General features: G+C 43.9%; 1 protein-coding gene across 2 annotated transcripts; it reads left to right on the top strand.

The window, feature by feature from the left end:
* Positions 1–16,796, top strand: LOC311002847 (prolyl 4-hydroxylase subunit alpha-1-like). Of its 2 annotated transcripts, none has more exons than XM_083994400.1 (15): positions 1–23; positions 985–1,095; positions 1,257–1,353; positions 5,663–5,814; positions 5,904–6,041; positions 7,648–7,902; positions 8,469–8,665; positions 9,545–9,721; positions 9,876–9,946; positions 11,234–11,333; positions 11,467–11,520; positions 12,032–12,097; positions 12,193–12,261; positions 14,482–14,578; positions 16,284–16,796. In XM_083994400.1, exons 2-15 carry the CDS (start codon positions 990–992, stop codon positions 16,352–16,354), a joined length of 1,650 nt encoding a protein of 549 aa, XP_083850526.1. In that variant the 5' UTR covers positions 1–23; positions 985–989; the 3' UTR covers positions 16,355–16,796. The 2 variants fall into 2 exon arrangements, with proteins under 2 accessions (XP_083850526.1, XP_083850527.1); XM_083994401.1 differs by lacking the exon at positions 1–23 and adding an exon at positions 601–634.
* The last annotated feature ends 1,453 nt before the right edge of the window (positions 16,797–18,249 follow it).

Genomic DNA, 18,249 nt, shown 5'->3' with positions numbered 1-18,249 from the left:
TGCTGCTGCTGCTGCTGAGGCCGGTGAGTCTAGAAGCTTCTGAGACCACAACACGGTCAGCTGCTGGAGTAACGTTACAGCAGAGTAACGTTACTCCAGCAGGACGTTACATCAGAGACAGACAGGTCACTGAGGGACAGACTGTCGTGTTGCAGCGTTTAAATAAAGTTTTTACAAGTGAAGTGAAACATAAACAAACAGTTAAAACCTGTTAAAACCTAAAACCATCAGATCTATAATAATCTAACAGTGTTTCTCAAATGGGGGAACCCATCTCACGTACCCCTAGGGGAACGTGACATTTGAAATATATATCTTAAAGCAGAAGTAAGGTGAATGTTTGTGTTAATCTAAGTCTTAAATAGTTGTATCTTCCGACAGCAATCACTTCTATAGAGTGTTTGGTCTGAAACACGGGTCTGTCAGTCACTCTGCTCTGCTCTGAGCCCAGGAGAAAACTTTCCTTGTATCCTACAACCTTTATCCAATGAGGAGAGAGAACGGCATAAAGGGGCAGTCCTCTCTGTGTGTGCAGCCAAGGGATGCGCCTGAATGTGGTGACGTAGGGACGAGGACCAATAGATCCATGACGAGGGCGGGGGCTGCTAACTCCATCGGCTGACAAGACGTTATGGTGCGTTCAGGGCAACTCGTAACTCGTAATTCGATCTGGTACGACTTCACGGGTCAGAAGTTACGAGTGGCCGTTATAGTGACTTTCACAGGTAAAACAGGTCGGAGAAACACGAGTGGGTTGCCTGGAACGCTACAAAGTCGTAAGTTGTGACTTGAAGCTGTAATTTACGGTTTCAAAAGCCTGCCTGGAACGCAGCATTAGCCAAAACCACCGGATCGCTTACTTCTGCTTTAAATAACAGTTTAGTCTGCTTTGAGTTTCTCTTTTCTTTTCCCAGAATTCTAAATATAAATCTTTTGAATGATTAATGATAATTTTTATTCTCTGTGTCTGTGTCTCTCCTCCAGGCTGGATGGCGTCCGTCCTCTGGTCCCTGCTCCTCCCCTGTCTCCTCCTCTCCTCCTCCTCCTCCTCCTCCTCCTCCTCCTCGGCTCACAACGACTTCTTCACCTCCATCGGTAAGTTGAGTTCATCCTCAGGTCCAGTTTCACTGCAGAACCAGAACCAGAACCAAGTCAGTCACTGTGTGTGTGTGTGTGTGTGTGTGTGTGTGTGTGTGTGTGTGTGTGTGTGTGTGTGTGTGTGTGTGTGTGTGTGTGTGTGTGTGTGTGTGTCTCAGGCCAGATGACCGACCTGCTGTTCACGGAGAAGGACCTGGTCTCGTCTCTGAAGGACTACATCAGAGCAGAGGAGGACAAGCTGGAGCAGATCAAGAGGTGACAGACACAAACACACAGAAACACAATGATACTCAGTCTGAATCAAATCATTTAAAGGGATAGTTCAACATTTTGGCAAATTGTCCCATTGCCATAATCCCTATAGTCATAGCAGTAGGTTCATTACCTTTAATTGTCGGTGTAAGCTATTTTTAGAACGGCGGAGCGAAGCAGCAGGCTGCTCAGAGCTACGCTATGGAGGCTAAAGGAATTTCTTGGTTTCCCTCATCAAACTCATCAAATACACAACCCAACAACTCCATAAGGCTGTCGTGGACAAGTTGTGAGCTGCACATTCACCACGCTATGAGATAATAACGGAACGTTACGAGACTGAGCTGTTTTAGAGGGAAATTCATGCAAAACCGCTGACGCGCGTTGCGTTCAGGGACAGTTTTTCATCAAGCAGACTCTGTATTTACCCTGTATTTGCCTCGAAAACGGCTCCATTTCGTAACATTCCATTATTATCTCATAGCGTGGTGAATGTGCAGCTCACAACTTGTCCACGACAGCCTTTTGGAGTTGTTGGGTTGTGTATTTGATGAGTTTGATGCAGGGAAACCAAGAAATCCCATAATGAGCCTCCGTAGTGTAGCTCTGAGCAGCCTGCTGCTTCGCTCCGCCGTTCTAAAAACAGCTTGCACCGACAAATAAAGGTAACGAACCTACTGCTATGACTATAGGGATTATGGTGATGGGACAATTTGCCAAAATGTTGAACTATCCCTTTAAGAAATCTTGAACGGTCGAGTCAGACAATGACTTCCTGTTGGTGCCGTCCAGTAGAAGCCTCTGATAACCAATCAGTGGGTCGATGGATTAGGAGAGAACGGGTTGGTTGTCACACTTTTTAGTTTTGCTTGAAAATCTCCTCATCAAAACATCCCAGAGTCGTCGTCCTGACATCACAAGGAAGTTTAAAGCAGTGGTTCTAATCTCAAACTTTTTTACATCAAGGACCCTGAATTAATACAAATTAGACCACAGACCCCCAGAAACACACAAATAGGCCATTTGTTCTGAGACTGAGGAACGTTACTTTTTTAGTTGATGTACGTTCAAATAGAGGGTATGCGTTTACGTCACGTTGCCCTCGGCAACGCCCCGTTCGATCGGACTGAGTGGCAAAACAAGCGCCCCTCAACATGCTGGCGGATAGCGGTGGACTCATAAACTGGATAAAATATCTTATATCAAAACAAATTGATGTCAAAAGGAATCGACAACCAGCTCCCCAAAACCGTCTGCTCCACGGACACTTCCTGTAACACACAGAGTGACCGCGGGACCTGCAGAGTGACTGACAGGCTGCTGTTACTGTGCAGAGGGACGAGATTACAGCTTACTGTCGTCCTGACTGTGACTCCCGACACTAAAACACGAGCTGCTTTTATTCTGAAAAACTCTGACCAGTCAAACTGTAGGATGTGTTAGAGGACTGATTTATCTGTCTAAACATCATAACTACGACACCTGAAACTGTAAACACAGCTGATCGATCGAAAAAAATGACCGCTCCAGTGAATTTACTTTCCGTCATTGAGAACAGGTTCTTGAATGTAACTCGGTCAAAGTGAGACGTATCCTCTAGATTTCTAGCAGCTCTGTGAGGTCATGCTGCTGCTTTACATGCTGGCAAAGCTAGACATGTCAGACTTGTGTGGGCTCGGAGGAAATCGCTTCGTTACCTGCTCGTTTTTAAACTTTGGCGGCTCTGCCACTCGTCTTTTTGCCACTCAGTGGACGTTCCACAGCGACTTCCGAGTACCGTGACGTCATGTGCATACCCTCTATTAGGGGATTTAAAAGAAAAAAGTGGTAAAATTTCAAAAAAAAAAAAAAAAAGTTTTAAAATAATTCTAGAAAAAGTCGTAACATTTCAAATAATAATAATTTCTTTAAAAAAAGTTTAAAAATTCTAAAAACAAAAAACCTTTCCCTCTTGAACCCATCTCAAGCTTTCCCTTCATACTTTTTAATTTTGTTACAAACCCATTGTGTAAAAGCCAGAGAGCTGAGAGCTGTGACAGCGGGTCAGAGGCTCTGATCGCAGGTTTGATTTCCAGCCTCCACTCTCCCTGTTAGAAGCTACAAGTCGTTTATCTAACATCACAATTAGTCTGAAACTGTTTAGTGACGGTAGAGATGAAACAAACATTAGCAACCGACTGCAGGGGCCTGTTGTTGTAAACCTCGATAAGGGATTAAGCCGGGATATGTTGGTTATCCTGCTGAATTTAGCCTCAAGTCGGTTGTTCGAAAGCTGGATACCTTTATCCTGGTCAAGTTACTATGGTGATTTATTCTCTGCAGCTAGCCTGCTCCAGACCATAATAACAGCCAGGCTTAGTTGATTCTGTTGTCTTTATCTGTGAAGTCAGCAGTCACTCTGATCAGAAATCAATGTGTTTCATACATGTTCTTATGTACATATTGGCCTGAATTATAAACAAATAAAATGCATTAACAATAATCAAAAAACATGAAACATTTACAATATTTTTTTTTTTTTCATAATTGGGCCTTCAAAATTATTTTCATAAAATATGTTACCATTATATTGGCCTAAATATTGGTTGAGGTAAGAAAATAAGAATAAAATTGAGTGAGATATAGACCTCGTCATCATTGTTATCGGCAATTTATTGAAGCACCAAACAGCATAATGTTCTAATATTTAATTAATTTTCACCTGTTGCACATTTGGCCATGTGCTGTAAACTTTACTTCAGATTTGTGCAATTAATCATCTTCCACTGCTCATCATTACGGCAAGGTGCACAACTGTTAATTTGTGAAAGGAACTTGAGTTGTGATTATAGTTTTGGATTATTAAATCAGTCCGCAGTTGTCCACCGTGCTCTCTCTGAGCTTTACGACAGCAGTGGAGCTTTTTTTTTCTTTTTTTTTTAAGAGAGGTGTGTCCCCTGACATCAGCATTAAGATCCGCTGTTGATTGGAGGAAAGTGGCCACACCTGTCCTCTCATCGGTGAATCTGTGATCAATCTCTGTGGTCTACTGACGAGAGAATTAGTTACACCTGGGCTGCGTTCCAAAAGCGTGTTGAGTCGCCCTCGCTCACTTGCCCTCAGCACTTGCCCTCAGCACTTGCCCTCGGGGGAATCCCCGCCGCCATCATAAGGGCTGTTCCATTTCTCTAAACAGCTGAAGTGAACTTGGTGAGATCGACCCTTGAGGGCTGAGTGATCAAGTCAACATCGATGGTCACTCCAGAGCTGTATATCACCCACAATGCATTGCAGTGGTGCACGAAAAATACGTCCATGCGGTGGCGATAATGAACCTCAAGCACCAGTTGTGTGTTTACCACCAAAGAAGAAAATAAATGAAAGGGGTCAGTAAATATTCAATTCAATAAACTAGTTTAGCAGTGACATGTCAGAACAAACAATTTACAAAGTGGTAGGCTAGTAGAGATAGATAATAGGCAAACTTATTTGTCACAAAAAAAACGTGTCTAAAGAGCCTTTTTAATCTGACGTTTCATATTCACATAGTTGCTGTGCCTGAGTTGATGTAGTTGAATAAGGCATTTTAATCAGGATTGGTTTGATGAAGCAGAGCTCATCATCAGTGACAGATAGAGAGAAAGAGTAGTATATATTGATATTATAGAGTAGCCTATTGAATTTTCACCGTAAACCGGCCAATCCCCCCCACCCCCCCCCCCCCCCTCCTTAAGAGGCAGTACAGCGCTACACCTATGACATGTGGTCGACCAGTGTTTGTCCCGGCTGTTAGTGAACGAGGGCAGGTGCGTTCCATTTACCTCTTCTACTCCTCCCCCGCCCACTTTCCCTCCACTCTCCAAGTGGCCTCCGTGTGACGTCATAGCAACGGCTGAGGGCAAGTGAGCGAGGGAAACTCAACCTGTTTTTGGAACGCAGCCCTGGCTTGACAAAGCTGCCCCTCCTCAGCCTGGCTCGGCGTTCCAACAACCAACTAAACCAGGATGAACTTGTGAGACTTTGTCCAACCTGGCTTTTCCACTTATCCTGGATTTCTTTATTCTACTTTCGAACAACAGGCCCCAGGAATTATTCCTCTGTTGTTGTAGTTCCCATCTTGGTCAGTAGATGGTGCTGTCATATCCCTACGCCTCTCTAACTAGTTCCTGTTATCATCCCGTGTGCGTGTGCGCGCGTGTGTGTGTGTGTGTGTGTGTGTGTGTGTGTGTGTGTGTGTGTGTGTGTGTGTGTGTGTGTGTGTGTGTGTGTGTGTGTGTGTGTGTGTGTGTGTGTGTGTGTGTGTGTGTGTGTGTGTGTGTGTGTGTGTGTGTAGGTGGGCTGAGAAGCTGGACGTGCTGTCGGCTGCAGCCACTCAGGACCCTGAAGGTTTCCTGGGTCATCCCGTCAACGCCTTCAAGCTGATGAAGAGACTCAACACGGAGTGGGGCGAGCTGGAGAGTCTGGTGCTGACCGACATGTCTGATGGTACACACACACACACACACACACACACAGAGTATTTACATCCATATTTATTATCTACTAACCCTAACCCGTGTGTGTGTGTGTGTCAGTGTTCATCTCTAACCTCACCGTCCAGCGACAGCACTTCCCCAACGACGAGGACCAGACCGGAGCAGCCAAGGCCCTGATGAGGCTGCAGGACACGTACCAGCTGGACACACACACCATCTCCACCGGGGAGCTGCCTGGTAAGCCCCGCCCACCCAGCTACAAGCCCCGCCCACTCACAGACAAGCCCCGCCCACTATCTACACAACAAGCCCCGCCCACCTATCAACAAGCCCTTAAAAAAAAAAAAATGAGTAAAAAAAATTCCAGAAATAAGGTTAAAAAAAAAAAACTCTAGAAAAAGTGGTAACATTTCACATATACAAACCAAAATGACCAAACAAAAACACTCTGATACGAATGTAGAAGAAAATAATTAACTTAAATTGCAAAGTACAGTGTAATAAACAACAAACAACCCCACGCTGCGATCTAGAATCTAAACACTAATATAAGGCCCTGTCCCATTTCTCCCTTAAATCTTCCACTTGGTTCTGAGTGCCCTCAACCGTAAATTCCCCTCGTTGAGGGAAAGTGGCAGAAAATCTTTCCCTATGGAAACGGGACACCACTAGTGTAGTGAACGTAGCGAACGTGTTAACATACGTCACATGTTTACAATTATACCGGTGGAGCGTGCTACTATTTTCATTCAGGAAAAATGTCGGCGGTTCCAGCTGTTGTGTTGCCTGTTGCGTTGGCTGTGTTTGTTTATCTCAGTCTAAACAATTTTTGTAATTAGTCATGGTTATCATAGATTAGCAGGGCTAACGGTTAGCTACCTGTTTAACTTTAATAACTCAGTGACTCAATAAACGCTCCATGAAAAAATATTTTCTCCAGCGGATATCTGAGTTCCAACATGACTGAGCTAACTGGAGTAGTTTCATGTGGTGTCCCACAACGGGAGGGTTTTAACAGCTGACGTCCTGATGCTACCACCGTTAGCTTAGCTACCGCCGTTAGCTTAGCTACCGCTGTTAGTTTTGCTACCACCGTTAGCTTAGCTGCCGCCGTTAGCTGTCCCTGTCAGCTGCAGCCACTGATGCGACACTGTGATTCCCCCAATAAATACCACACATAGTGACACAAAACACACAGAGAGAGAAATAGTAATGATCTTCAAGCATTTCAGATTTGTCTAAACGGCGATCGAGCGTGACAACGGGTAATTTCATTTTCCACTTAGTTTTAAGCATCGGACCTCACTACATTTTGAGGGCTGATTTTAAGGGCAAAATGGCACTTCCCCTTGCTCCCTAGAGTAATGGGACACCCTACCCCTACACGAGAACGCGCAAAATATAGGGTTAGGGAGGGGCGGTGCGTGGCGCAGTGGTTGAGGCGGCCGCCCCATGTAGAGGCTACAGTCCTCGACGCAGGCATCCCCAGTTCGAATCCTGCATTGGGCAGACCTTTCCTGCATGTCATTCCTCCTCTCTCTGCCTCCCCCTTCCCTGTCTATCTCACTATGTGCTATCCAATAAAGGCAAAAACACCAAAAAATATACTTTAAAAAAATATATATAGGGTTAGGGCAAATATTTAGGGCTAGGGGGAGAATTGGGACAGGCCCTAGATGTCATCGTTTTCCCCCCATTTTACACACTGGACCTTTAAAATTATGAATAATTTTAATCATGTACTTTTCTATGAAGGTAACACCATAGTAACATTATGCAAAGTAGTTTGTTAGTGCAGCTGACTGGATCAGCAGTCTGATCCTCCTCCTCTCCGTCCCGTCAGGCGCGTCCCCCGGCCCCGTCCACCAGGCGGCGCTGACGGTGGAGGACTGCTTCGACCTGGGGAAGGTGGCGTACTCGGAGGCCGACTACTACCACACGGAGCTGTGGATGGTCCAGGCCCTGAAGCAGCTGGACCGGGGGGACACGTCCAGCGCCGTGGACGCCGTCACCATCCTGGACTACCTCAGCTACTCCGTCTACCAGCAGGGGGCGCTGCAGGGGGCGCTGCGCTACACCAGGAGGCTGCTGCAGCTGGGTCCGCACACACACACACACACACACACACACACACACACACACACACACCTGATACCCAGGGGGCAAAGCAAAAAAAACGGACACAGAGCGTTGTAAAAGGTTTGACAGCAGAAATGATATCTAGGAACTTCAAGGATTAAAATTTGTCAGGCGAACAGTACTTTTTTTTGTCTTTTTTGGGATGTTGAGGGTGATATCTTAAAATCGAGTTGCAACAAACCCCAGAATCTTTTTTTCCTGCCTCCCCCTATGTGTCAAGATACTCTCTGCCAAATGTTAGAGTTGTATGACTATTTATGCCATTGTAGTAGCTAAATATTTGCATTTACATAATTTCACCAGCAAAATGACCCCAGAAAGGGGTTTGGTCCCCTGTATCTTTCCAGCAGCTAGTTGACCGGGTTGTCCACCAGGTTTTAATCCTTCAAGTTCCTACAGATCATTTCTGGTGTCAAACCTTTTACAACGCTCTGTGTCCGTTTTCCAAAAAACTGGGATTTTGCCCCCTGGGTATGAATCGAAGTTTCATTTGATTTATTACACTCAACTGTTGTTGCTGTTCAGATGCGACGCACCAACGAGCCAACGGGAACCTGAAGTACTTTGAGTATCAGCTGAGCAAACAGAGGAGGGAGGAGCAGGAGGAGGAGGAGGAGGAGGAGAGGGGGAGGAGGGGGGAGAGCGGGGGGAGGCGACCTGACGACTACCTGCCCGAGAGGAGGAGCTACGAGGAGCTGTGTCGAGGAGAGGGAGTCAGGATGGTGAGGACACACACACACACACACACACACACACACACACACACACACACACACACACACACACACACACACACACATTTTTATTCACATTAAAGCAGAAGTAAGGTGAATGTTTGTGTTAATATAAGTCTTAAATAGTTGTATCTTCCGACAGCAATCACTTCTATAGAGTGTTTGGTCTGAAACACGGGTCTGTCAGTCACTCTGCTCTGCTCTGAGCCCATAACTGTTGTTATGATCTGAAGCCACACCTATGACTGAGCACAGTCCCCCCATGCCACCGTGTTGCAGGACAACTGACTTGCAAAGCAGTAGCCCTACTGTCTGGGCTTTTTGTGTGTGTGAAGAAATGTTTACTTGATGTCATGAATTCATTTTGAGAACAGATATTTATTAGATAGCATTTTAGATTGATGATCATTCTCACGTGCAAAAATCTTTATATATAATCAAGTTGATTATTTTTTTAGTCTGTATTATATTAATAGAGGCTTCTGTATTTTGACTGCAACAGTCATGCATTCTGATTCCTTCACCTCATTACAGTTATGAGTGCCACTGCCACCTCTTTGTGAACAGCAGCATTTTGTGGGACCATTCAAACCCATGTTAATACTAGTCTGGATACTAATGTTCTTCGACAATATTCACTCCTCGTGACAGTAAAATAGGTCATTCTAAGCCAATTTACTGTAGTAATTATTCTCTAAATTATTAGAAAATGGGGTTAACACCCAGTCATGCATGAAAAAAAAAATACCGTCAAATACCGTGAAACCGATATAATTATGAAAAATACCGTGATATAAATTTTTGGTCATACCGCCCAGCTCTATAACCATGGTTACACACATACTTATCTTCTCCTCCTCCTGTCAGACTCCTCGCAGGCAGAGCCGCCTCTTCTGCCGTTACCACGACAACAACCGCCACCCGCGGTACGTGATCGGTCCGGTGAAGCAGGAGGACGAGTGGGACCGCCCCCGCATCGTCCGTTACCACGACATTGTGTCGGACAGAGAGATGGAGAAGGTCAAGGAGCTCGCCAAACCCCGGGTGAGTGTAGAGTCCTGTTAGTCCCCCCCACTCCCCCCTCACCCCTCCTCACCCCTCCTCACCCCCCCCCCCCCCCCCCCCCCCCCCTCAGTCAGTTGGGGGGGGGGGCGGGGCCGTGTGCCTCTCTGTAACTGTCGGCTGATTGGCTCCACAGCTGCGGCGAGCCACCATCTCCAACCCCGTCACCGGCGTTCTGGAGACGGCCCACTACCGCATCAGCAAGAGGTAAGACTCCGCCCACTGGGGGGGGGGCCTCAGCACACCTGCCCCCCCCCCCCCCCCCCACACTGTCTGTCTGTCTGTCTGACCACGGCCCAGTACAGAGTCTAAGAGGTCAGAGCAGCTGGACTATCTACCTGCTTCCTGTCTATAGATTTATATACTGACTAGATGGCGCCTTCTGCTTCTCAGCGTACGTCAACACGGCGGCCATCTTGGTCCGGGGTTACGAGTATGTAAGTGTTTGTTTAATACATTAAAAAAGAAATTATAAAACATTTTCGAACATTTTTGTTGTTGTTGTTGTATCATAAATATGTGTCTGACATTTATAATAAACCAAACGGCTTGAAAATGGGTTGAATATCCAGTGAGTTATGGTGATGTTAATGGTTGATAGACGTCTGATGCAGGAAGTAGACACGACTTCCCCCTCACCAAGATGGCCGCCGCGTTGACGCATTCCACTCAATAGAGCTGCCTGGGAACGCAGCATCTAGTCAGTATATATAGACCGAATCTCCTTGTTGTTTACATTCTACTTCCTGGTAGAAAACCAGCTGTAATTTGAATGAGATCAATAGTAACGAACGAGAGTTTAGCTATATAGCATATTTTTCACGCCCTATCACCGTTTAGACAAATCTGAAATGATTGAAGAAACATTATTATTTCTGTGTGTGTGTTTTGTGTTGCTATGTGTTGTATTTATTCAGTTTGGGGGAATCACAGTGTCTAGAAAGCATCAGTGGCTCAGCTGACAGGGACAGCTAACGGTAGCTAAGCTAACGGCGGTAGCTAAGCTAACAGCAGGACGTCAGCTGTTAAAACCCTCCCGTTGTGGGACACGACATGAAACTACTCCAGTTAGCTCAGTCATGTTGGAACTCAGATATCCGCTGGAGAAAATATTTGTTCATGGAGCGTTTATTGAGTCACTGAGTTATTAAAGTTAAACAGGTAGCTAACCGTTAGCCCGGCTAATCTATGATAACCATGACTAATTACAAAAATGTGAACACAGAAATAGTAATGTTTGTCCAATCATTGGTTTTATAAACTTTACAAACATCAGATTAGTCTAAACGGTGATATAGTGACATGAAAAAGTAGATAAATATAGTGAAACTCTCGTCCGTCACTATTGTTCTCATGCTGGTTTTCTACCAGGAAGTAGTTGTAAACAACAAGGAGATTCGTCCTATATCTATGCTTCCTGTCCCCCGACCCTCTGACCCCTGACCTCTGACCTCTGACCCCAGCTGTCCCTCAGTGTCTCTCCTCTGTCCTCAGCGCCTGGCTCGGGGCCTCGGAGCACCCGGTGGTGGAGCGGATCAACCGGAGGATCGGGGCGGTGACGGGTCTGGACGTGAGCACGGCCGAGGACCTGCAGGTGAGAGGCGGAGCTACGGTGGCTCGGAGGGCTCAACACGCTGCAGAGGAAAACTCTCACATCTCTAATGTTACTGTGTGTGTGTGTGTGTGTGTGTGTGTGTGTGTGTGTGTGTGTGTGTGTGTGTGTTCAGGTGGCGAACTACGGCGTCGGGGGACAGTACGAGCCTCATTTTGACTTTGGACGGGTAAATAGACACATTTACTGTTTGTAAACAATGATGATGAATGTGAGCTGCTCGGGTATACAGAGAACAACAGCTTGTTAAAGGCCCAGTCTGTAACTTATTTGTCTTTTTATTATCAAAAATCAAACCTGTCTTTCATAAATCCGTATTTGACTGAAGGTGAATCACAGCTGCTACAAATGAAAGCTTTCTGGTTCCTTAGAATGAGTTGTTACAAGTCGTTACAAACACATAAGGTTGCATATAAGATATGCAACCGCACCACTAGATGGGGGGAAGACCTACGTACTATACCTTTAAGCTACACTCGGGCAGAAGTGGGAAGACGATGTAGACACTAGAAGACACTATAGACGCTAAGAGGAAATGAAAGTTCATCTTTAGGAAGGGGAGGGGTTATGATGATGATAAACAGCTGTGTGTGTGTGTGTGTGTGTGTGTGTGTGTGTGTGTGTGTGTGTGTGTGTGTGTGTGTGTGTGTGTGTGTGTGTGTGTGTGTGTGTGTCCACAGAAAGACGAACCAGACGCCTTCGAGGAGCTCGGGACAGGAAACAGAATCGCCACCTGGCTGCTCTATGTCAGTAAGCCCCGCCCCCTCTGAGTGACATCATCATCAACCAGCTGCAGCTCAGACTGACTCTCTCTCTCTCTCTCTCTCTCTCCTCTCTGCAGATGAGTGACGTGCAGGCAGGGGGCGCTACAGTCTTCACTGACATCAGAGCTGTTGTTTGGCCCAAGAAGGTCAGAGAGAGAAAAAACACACTAACATCTACCTTTATTCTGAAGGAGCTTTAATACAAACATCTACCTTTATTCTGAAGGAGCTTTAATACAAACATCTACCTTTATTCTGAAGGAGTTTAACACAAACATCTACCTTTATTTTGAAGGAGCTTTAACACAAACATCTACCTTTATTCTGAAGGAGCTTTAATACAAACATCTACCTTTATTTTGAAGGAGCTTCAATACAAACATCTCCTTTTATTTTGAAGGAGCTTTAATACAAACATCTACCTTTATTTTGAAGGAGCTTTAACGCAAACATCTACCTTTATTTTGAAGGAGCTTTAATACACACATCTACCTTTATTTTGAAGGAGCTTTAACGCAAACATCTACCTTTATTTTGAAGGAGCTTTAATACACACATCTACCTTTATTTTGAAGGAGCTTTAATACAAACATCTACCTTTATTTTGAAGGAGCTTTACTACAAACATCTGCCTTTATTTTGAAGGAGCTTTAATACAACATCTACCTTTATTTTGAAGGAGCTTTAATACAAACATCTACCTTTATTCTGAAGGAGCTTTAACACAAACATCTACCTTTATTTTGAAGGAGCTTTAACACAAACATCTACCTTTATTTTGAAGGAGTTTAACACAAACATCTACCTTTATTTTGAAGGAGCTTTAATACAAACATCTACCTTTATTCTGAAGGAGCTTTAATACAAACATCTACCTTTATTTTGAAGGAGCTTTAACACAAACATCTACCTTTATTTTGAAGGAGCTTTAATACAAACATCTACCTTTATTCTGAAGGAGCTTTAATACAAACATCTACCTTTATTTTGAAGGAGCTTCAATACAAACATCTCCTTTTATTTTGAAGGAGCTTTAATACAAACATCTACCTTTATTTTGAAGGAGCTTTAACGCAAACATCTACCTTTATTTTGAAGGAGCTTTAATACACACATCTACCTTTATTTTGAAGGAGCTTTAACGCAAACATATACCTTTATTTTGAAGGAGCTTTAATACACACATCTACCTTTATTTTGAAGGAGCTTTAATACAAACATCTACCTTTATTTTGAAGGAGCTTTACTACAAACATCTGCCTTTATTTTGAAGGAGCTTTAATACAACATCTACCTTTATTTTGAAGGAGCTTTAATACAAACATCTACCTTTATTCTGAAGGAGCTTTAACACAAACATCTACCTTTATTTTGAAGGAGCTTTAACACAAACATCTACCTTTATTTTGAAGGAGTTTAACACAAACATCTACCTTTATTTTGAAGGAGCTTTAACACAAACATCAACCTTTATTTTGAAGGAGCTTTAACACAAACATCTACCTTTATTCTGAAGGAGCTTTAATACAAACATCTACCTTTATTTTGAAGGAGCTTTAATACAAACATCTACCTTTATTCTGAAGGAGCTTTAATACAAACATCTACCTTTATTTTGAAGGAGCTTTAACACAAACATCTACCTGTATTTTGAAGGAGCTTTAATACAAACATCTACCTTTATTTTGAAGGAGCTTTAATACAAACATCTACCTTTATTTTGAAGGAGCTTTAATACAAACATCTACCTTTATTTTGAAGGTGCTTTAATACAAACATCTACCTTTATTTTGAAGGTGCTTTAATACAAACATCTACCTTTATTTTGAAGGAGCTTCAATACAAACATCTACCTTTATTTTGAAGGAGCTTCAATACAAACATCTACCTTTATTTTGAAGGAGCTTTAATGCAAACATCTACCTTTATTTTGAAGGAGCTTCAATACAAACATCTACCTTTATTTTGAAGGAGCTTTAATACAAACATCTACCTTTATTCTGAAGGAGCTTTAATACAAACATCTACCTTTATTCTGAAGGAGCTTTAATACAAACATCGACCTTTATTTTGAAGGAGCTTCAATACAAACATCTCCTTTTATTTTGAAGGAGTTTAACACAAACATCTACCTTTATTTTGAAGGAGCTTTAACACAAACACATGTAGCTGCAGTTATCAATGGTTTAATCAATAAGTTTATTGAAGGACATCGATCACTTGGTTCAGTCGATGACCTCATCATCAGCTGACTGAGTGATGACCTCATCATCAGCTGACTGAGTGATGACCTCATCATCAGCTGACTGAGTGATGACCTCATCATCAGCTGACTGAGTGATGACGTCGTGTCTCCGTGTCTCCAGGGGACGGCCGTCTTCTGGTTCAACCTGTTCTCCAGCGGCGAGGGCGACTACCGGACCCGGCACGCCGCCTGCCCCGTCCTGGTGGGCAACAAGTGGGGTGAGTGACACGTTACCATAGAAACCTACCTGTCGCCCGCCAACAGTGTTGGGAGTAGCGCGTTACAATTAAACAACACAATTACATTAATGTGTTACTGTTTGCTGTAACGCGGTAACATAACGCATTACAAATAAAATGTCGGTAATATTTTACCGTTACAATCTAAGTAACGCGCGTTACAACGCATTTTCATAAAAACGTGTGAAAACGTATCAGTCGCGGCCGCGGGGACTGTGTCCGTGTCTGATCAGGAGGTGATAATCAGCGCATTAGCAGAGTAGGCTACATAATAGAGGGTTTCTCACGTTTACAAAAAGAACACATAAAACAAAAGGAAAGTATAATTCATATCTACCAGACAGGTCGACTTGGAGCCGCTAAAGGCTCATTTATGCTCCACTTACGGACGTAATTGTACGCGTCCGTTTCAAACGTTGTTACCGTCAGTGCTCACATACTTTCATGCGTCCTTAACGTTGGCATGGATGTTATCCAATACATCCACTAGGGGGCAGCGCAGAGTCAAACGTTTATGACAACAAACATGGCGACTACGGAGGAGATCTTATAATGTACATCATAAATAAAAGAAGAAAACAGACTCGTTATGTGATGCGGTGGTCGGTAAGCCCGTTAAATTAATCACAGCTGGAGGAGGAGAATTTTTTTCTCTCGTTCAGCCGTCGTGTCTTCTTCTTCTTCTGTCTCACACTGGATCTAGGCTACATATCGGGTAGTGACGGCAACAGCGCCCCCACGGTTTCTGGTGGTACTGCTCCGTTTGGTGCGTATCCGTAAGCTTTGTGGAAACGGTCGAAAAATGGACGAAATGAACGCAGAGTACGGACGAAAGGCTCCGTCCGTATCCGTATGCGTAGTTAACGTTGAGCATAAATGGGCCTTAACACGAGTGAGTGAGTTAATGCCGTGGTAAAAGTTCTTTCATCTCTGCTTCTCCTTACACACATCCGTTACGCAGCCGTGCAGCGCCGACGGTGCGATCCTTTCCTCCCTCTCCAGTACCTGGCTGCTCAGCTCCGGGTCCGGGACCGAGACCTCACCTCTACTTTCACCTTGTCTTTGATCCCCTCTCGCCCGGGCTTTTAAACCAGAGTGTGGCCCGAGCTCTGCGCCATAGCGCTGTGCCGTAGCGCACCTCCGGTCTGATGATTGACAGCTGGTGTCAACGCATTTACTTTCTCTCAGATTCTCCCACGTGTCTTCTTTACTGTAGATCAACAATATGTTTATTTGCTCCTTTAATTCATTGGATCAAATTTCATTCTGTGTTTGCGGTCATGTAGCTCTCTGCTCTCCTTCTCTCTCTCCATGAAGGACACGATTACAGCACGTTAAACTGTCATTTCAATCCTGCAGTTTGCATGTGCTGTTATTTAGGCAGTTACTCTTAGTAGATTATCCACAAAGCGTAGTTTTAGTAGCTGCAGAGGCTCCATCAACATCACCCTCCACTGAATGTGTTATCAGCTGCAGTGAACTCAACTTTACAGTCATATTTCTGCTGTTATTTTGGCAAAAGTAACTCAAAAGTAGTGTAACGCATTACAATTCTGAGACAGTAATATTGTAATGTAACTAATTGCTTTCAAATGACAGTAACTAATAATATGTAATGTATTATATTTTGGATGTAACTTGGATGTAACCCCCCCCCCCCCTCCTCCTCTCTGTTGCTCCACAGTCTCCAACAAGTGGCTCCACGAGCGAGGACAAGAGTTCAGACGGCGCTGTGGCCTTCGTCCCTCTGACTGACAGGCTGCTCCTCCTCCTGCTCCTCCTCCTCCTCCTCCTCCTCCTCCTGCTCCTCCTCCTCCTCCTCGTTACAATATGAATGTATAATGACTGAACTGTGATTGACAGGCCGTCTGCTGCTCAGCAACACTCCCCCTCTCCTCCACCAATAGAGAGGAGTGTGTGTGTGTGAGTGTCGGTGCTGCAGCTATTTCAGCCTAGAGGTCGTTCACTCTGTCGGACAAACAACAGATAAACACACTGACATTTAGAGGAGGCACGCTGTGTACCGCACACACACACACACACACACACACACACACACACACACACACACACACACACACACACACACACACACACACACCTCCCTCTGTACTTCGTCCTCATGTTTCTTTCTTTTATTTAAACACGTGCAGCAGCAGCAGCAGCAGTGTACAGTAGCGTGTTGCATTCACTTGAAAGAAAAAAGCTCTGTTTTTCTGAGTAATTTATTTTCTGACTTAACGAGATTTCAAAATCCTGTGAGAAGCTCCCACCTTCAAGTAATGTTTAAAGGAATAGTTCACCAAAAAAATGAAATTCTCCCTCATGATGATGAATACTCCAGAGTAGTTTTTTATTCCTCAAAGGTCATCTGGAGACCCGGGAGGCCGGTTCCTAGTCCAACCAGAACTTTATATGAGATTAATATAGGGACTGACACAAAAACGTCCATAAAACTACACAACAACCCTTTAATATTCCTCCACACTGCTCGTCCACTGCAATCCAAGTGTCCTGAAGGGAGATAGTCCAGAGTTTACTGGAAACAACGTCATTTAGGACATTTTTACAGCCTCAACAGTCCGTGTGCATCGTGCCCGACACATTACAGGTCCATAAAACTACACAAAAACCCTCTAATATTCCTCCTAAATGAGGCTGTTTCCAGTAAACTCTGGACTATCTCCCTTCAGGACACTTGGATTGCAGTGGACGAGCAGTGTGGAGGAATATTAAATGGTTGTTGTGTAGCTTTATGGACGTTTTTGTGTCGGGTCCTTTCATTTTTTGGTGAACTATTCCTTTAACCACTGCGGTCAGGTCAACCTCCACTTCATCATGGATCTATTACATCTATTAGATCCATTAGATCCATGATGTGTAAATGCTCCACTTCAAAAACTACAGTCGATCTGTCCCGGTCTTGTTTTGTGCTACATGGAAACTTCAGGAAGAGCGTGTTGGGACGGATTTCAAAATAAAGGTCACCTTCCAAAACGCTGTCGGCTGATGTAGGGAAGGAAAAACTTAACGCATGTTTCTTATTGTCACGGTGTTCCCTGTAAGTCCAGATTGATGTTGAGAAGAGACGACCTGTTGTTACACAACTCCACCTCAGAGAAAACCAGAGCAGTCTGATGAAGCAGCTTTATTTTGAAATCCGTCCTCACGTTACTTGCAGGTGGGAGCTTCTCGCGGGATTTTGAGTCGGCAAAAAAATGACTCCGAAAAACAGAAAAAAAAATGAATTATTACTCCAAAAAATCATAAAGTGGATACAGTACGTTTCCGTAGCTCTTTGATCTTTTTTCCCTCCAGTTCAGATTTTTACGGTGGTCACCTGAACGCAGCACCGTTCTGAAAACACCTTTAATATAAATCACTTTCAGTTCTTTTTCTGTCTCAACACTGAAAATTAAATGTGACGTTATTATTATTTCTATTATTATTTCTCATCTCGTTTAAACTGTTTGAATATTTTAAAGTCGTTTATTTCTGTCACTTTAATCCTGGTGACATCACTCTGAACTATGACATCACTTCCTGTTTGCACTAGATTTACTTTTATTCAATTATTATTATTATTATTTTATTATCCAGCTGAGGAAAATAAATACACACAAACAAACAAACAAACACACAAACACACA

Source organism: Trachurus trachurus, assembly GCF_905171665.1.
Source record: "Trachurus trachurus genome assembly, chromosome: 19".
NCBI classification, from domain to species: domain Eukaryota; kingdom Metazoa; phylum Chordata; class Actinopteri; order Carangiformes; family Carangidae; genus Trachurus; species Trachurus trachurus.
Note: the sequence above shows the minus strand (reverse complement) of the source record. Positions and strands in the feature narration are given on the sequence as shown.

Excerpts from the sequence above, each read along its gene's own strand:
- LOC311002847 (XM_083994400.1), top strand. The coding sequence starts at position 990 with ATGGCGTCCGTCCTCTGGTCCCTGCTCCTCCCCTGTCTCCTCCTCTCC. Across the intron at positions 6,042-7,647 it reads CTCCACCGGGGAGCTGCCTG|GCGCGTCCCCCGGCCCCGTC; the intron begins GTAAGCCCCGCC and ends CCGTCCCGTCAG. Across the intron at positions 14,579-16,283 it reads CCTGGTGGGCAACAAGTGGG|TCTCCAACAAGTGGCTCCAC; the intron begins GTGAGTGACACG and ends GTTGCTCCACAG.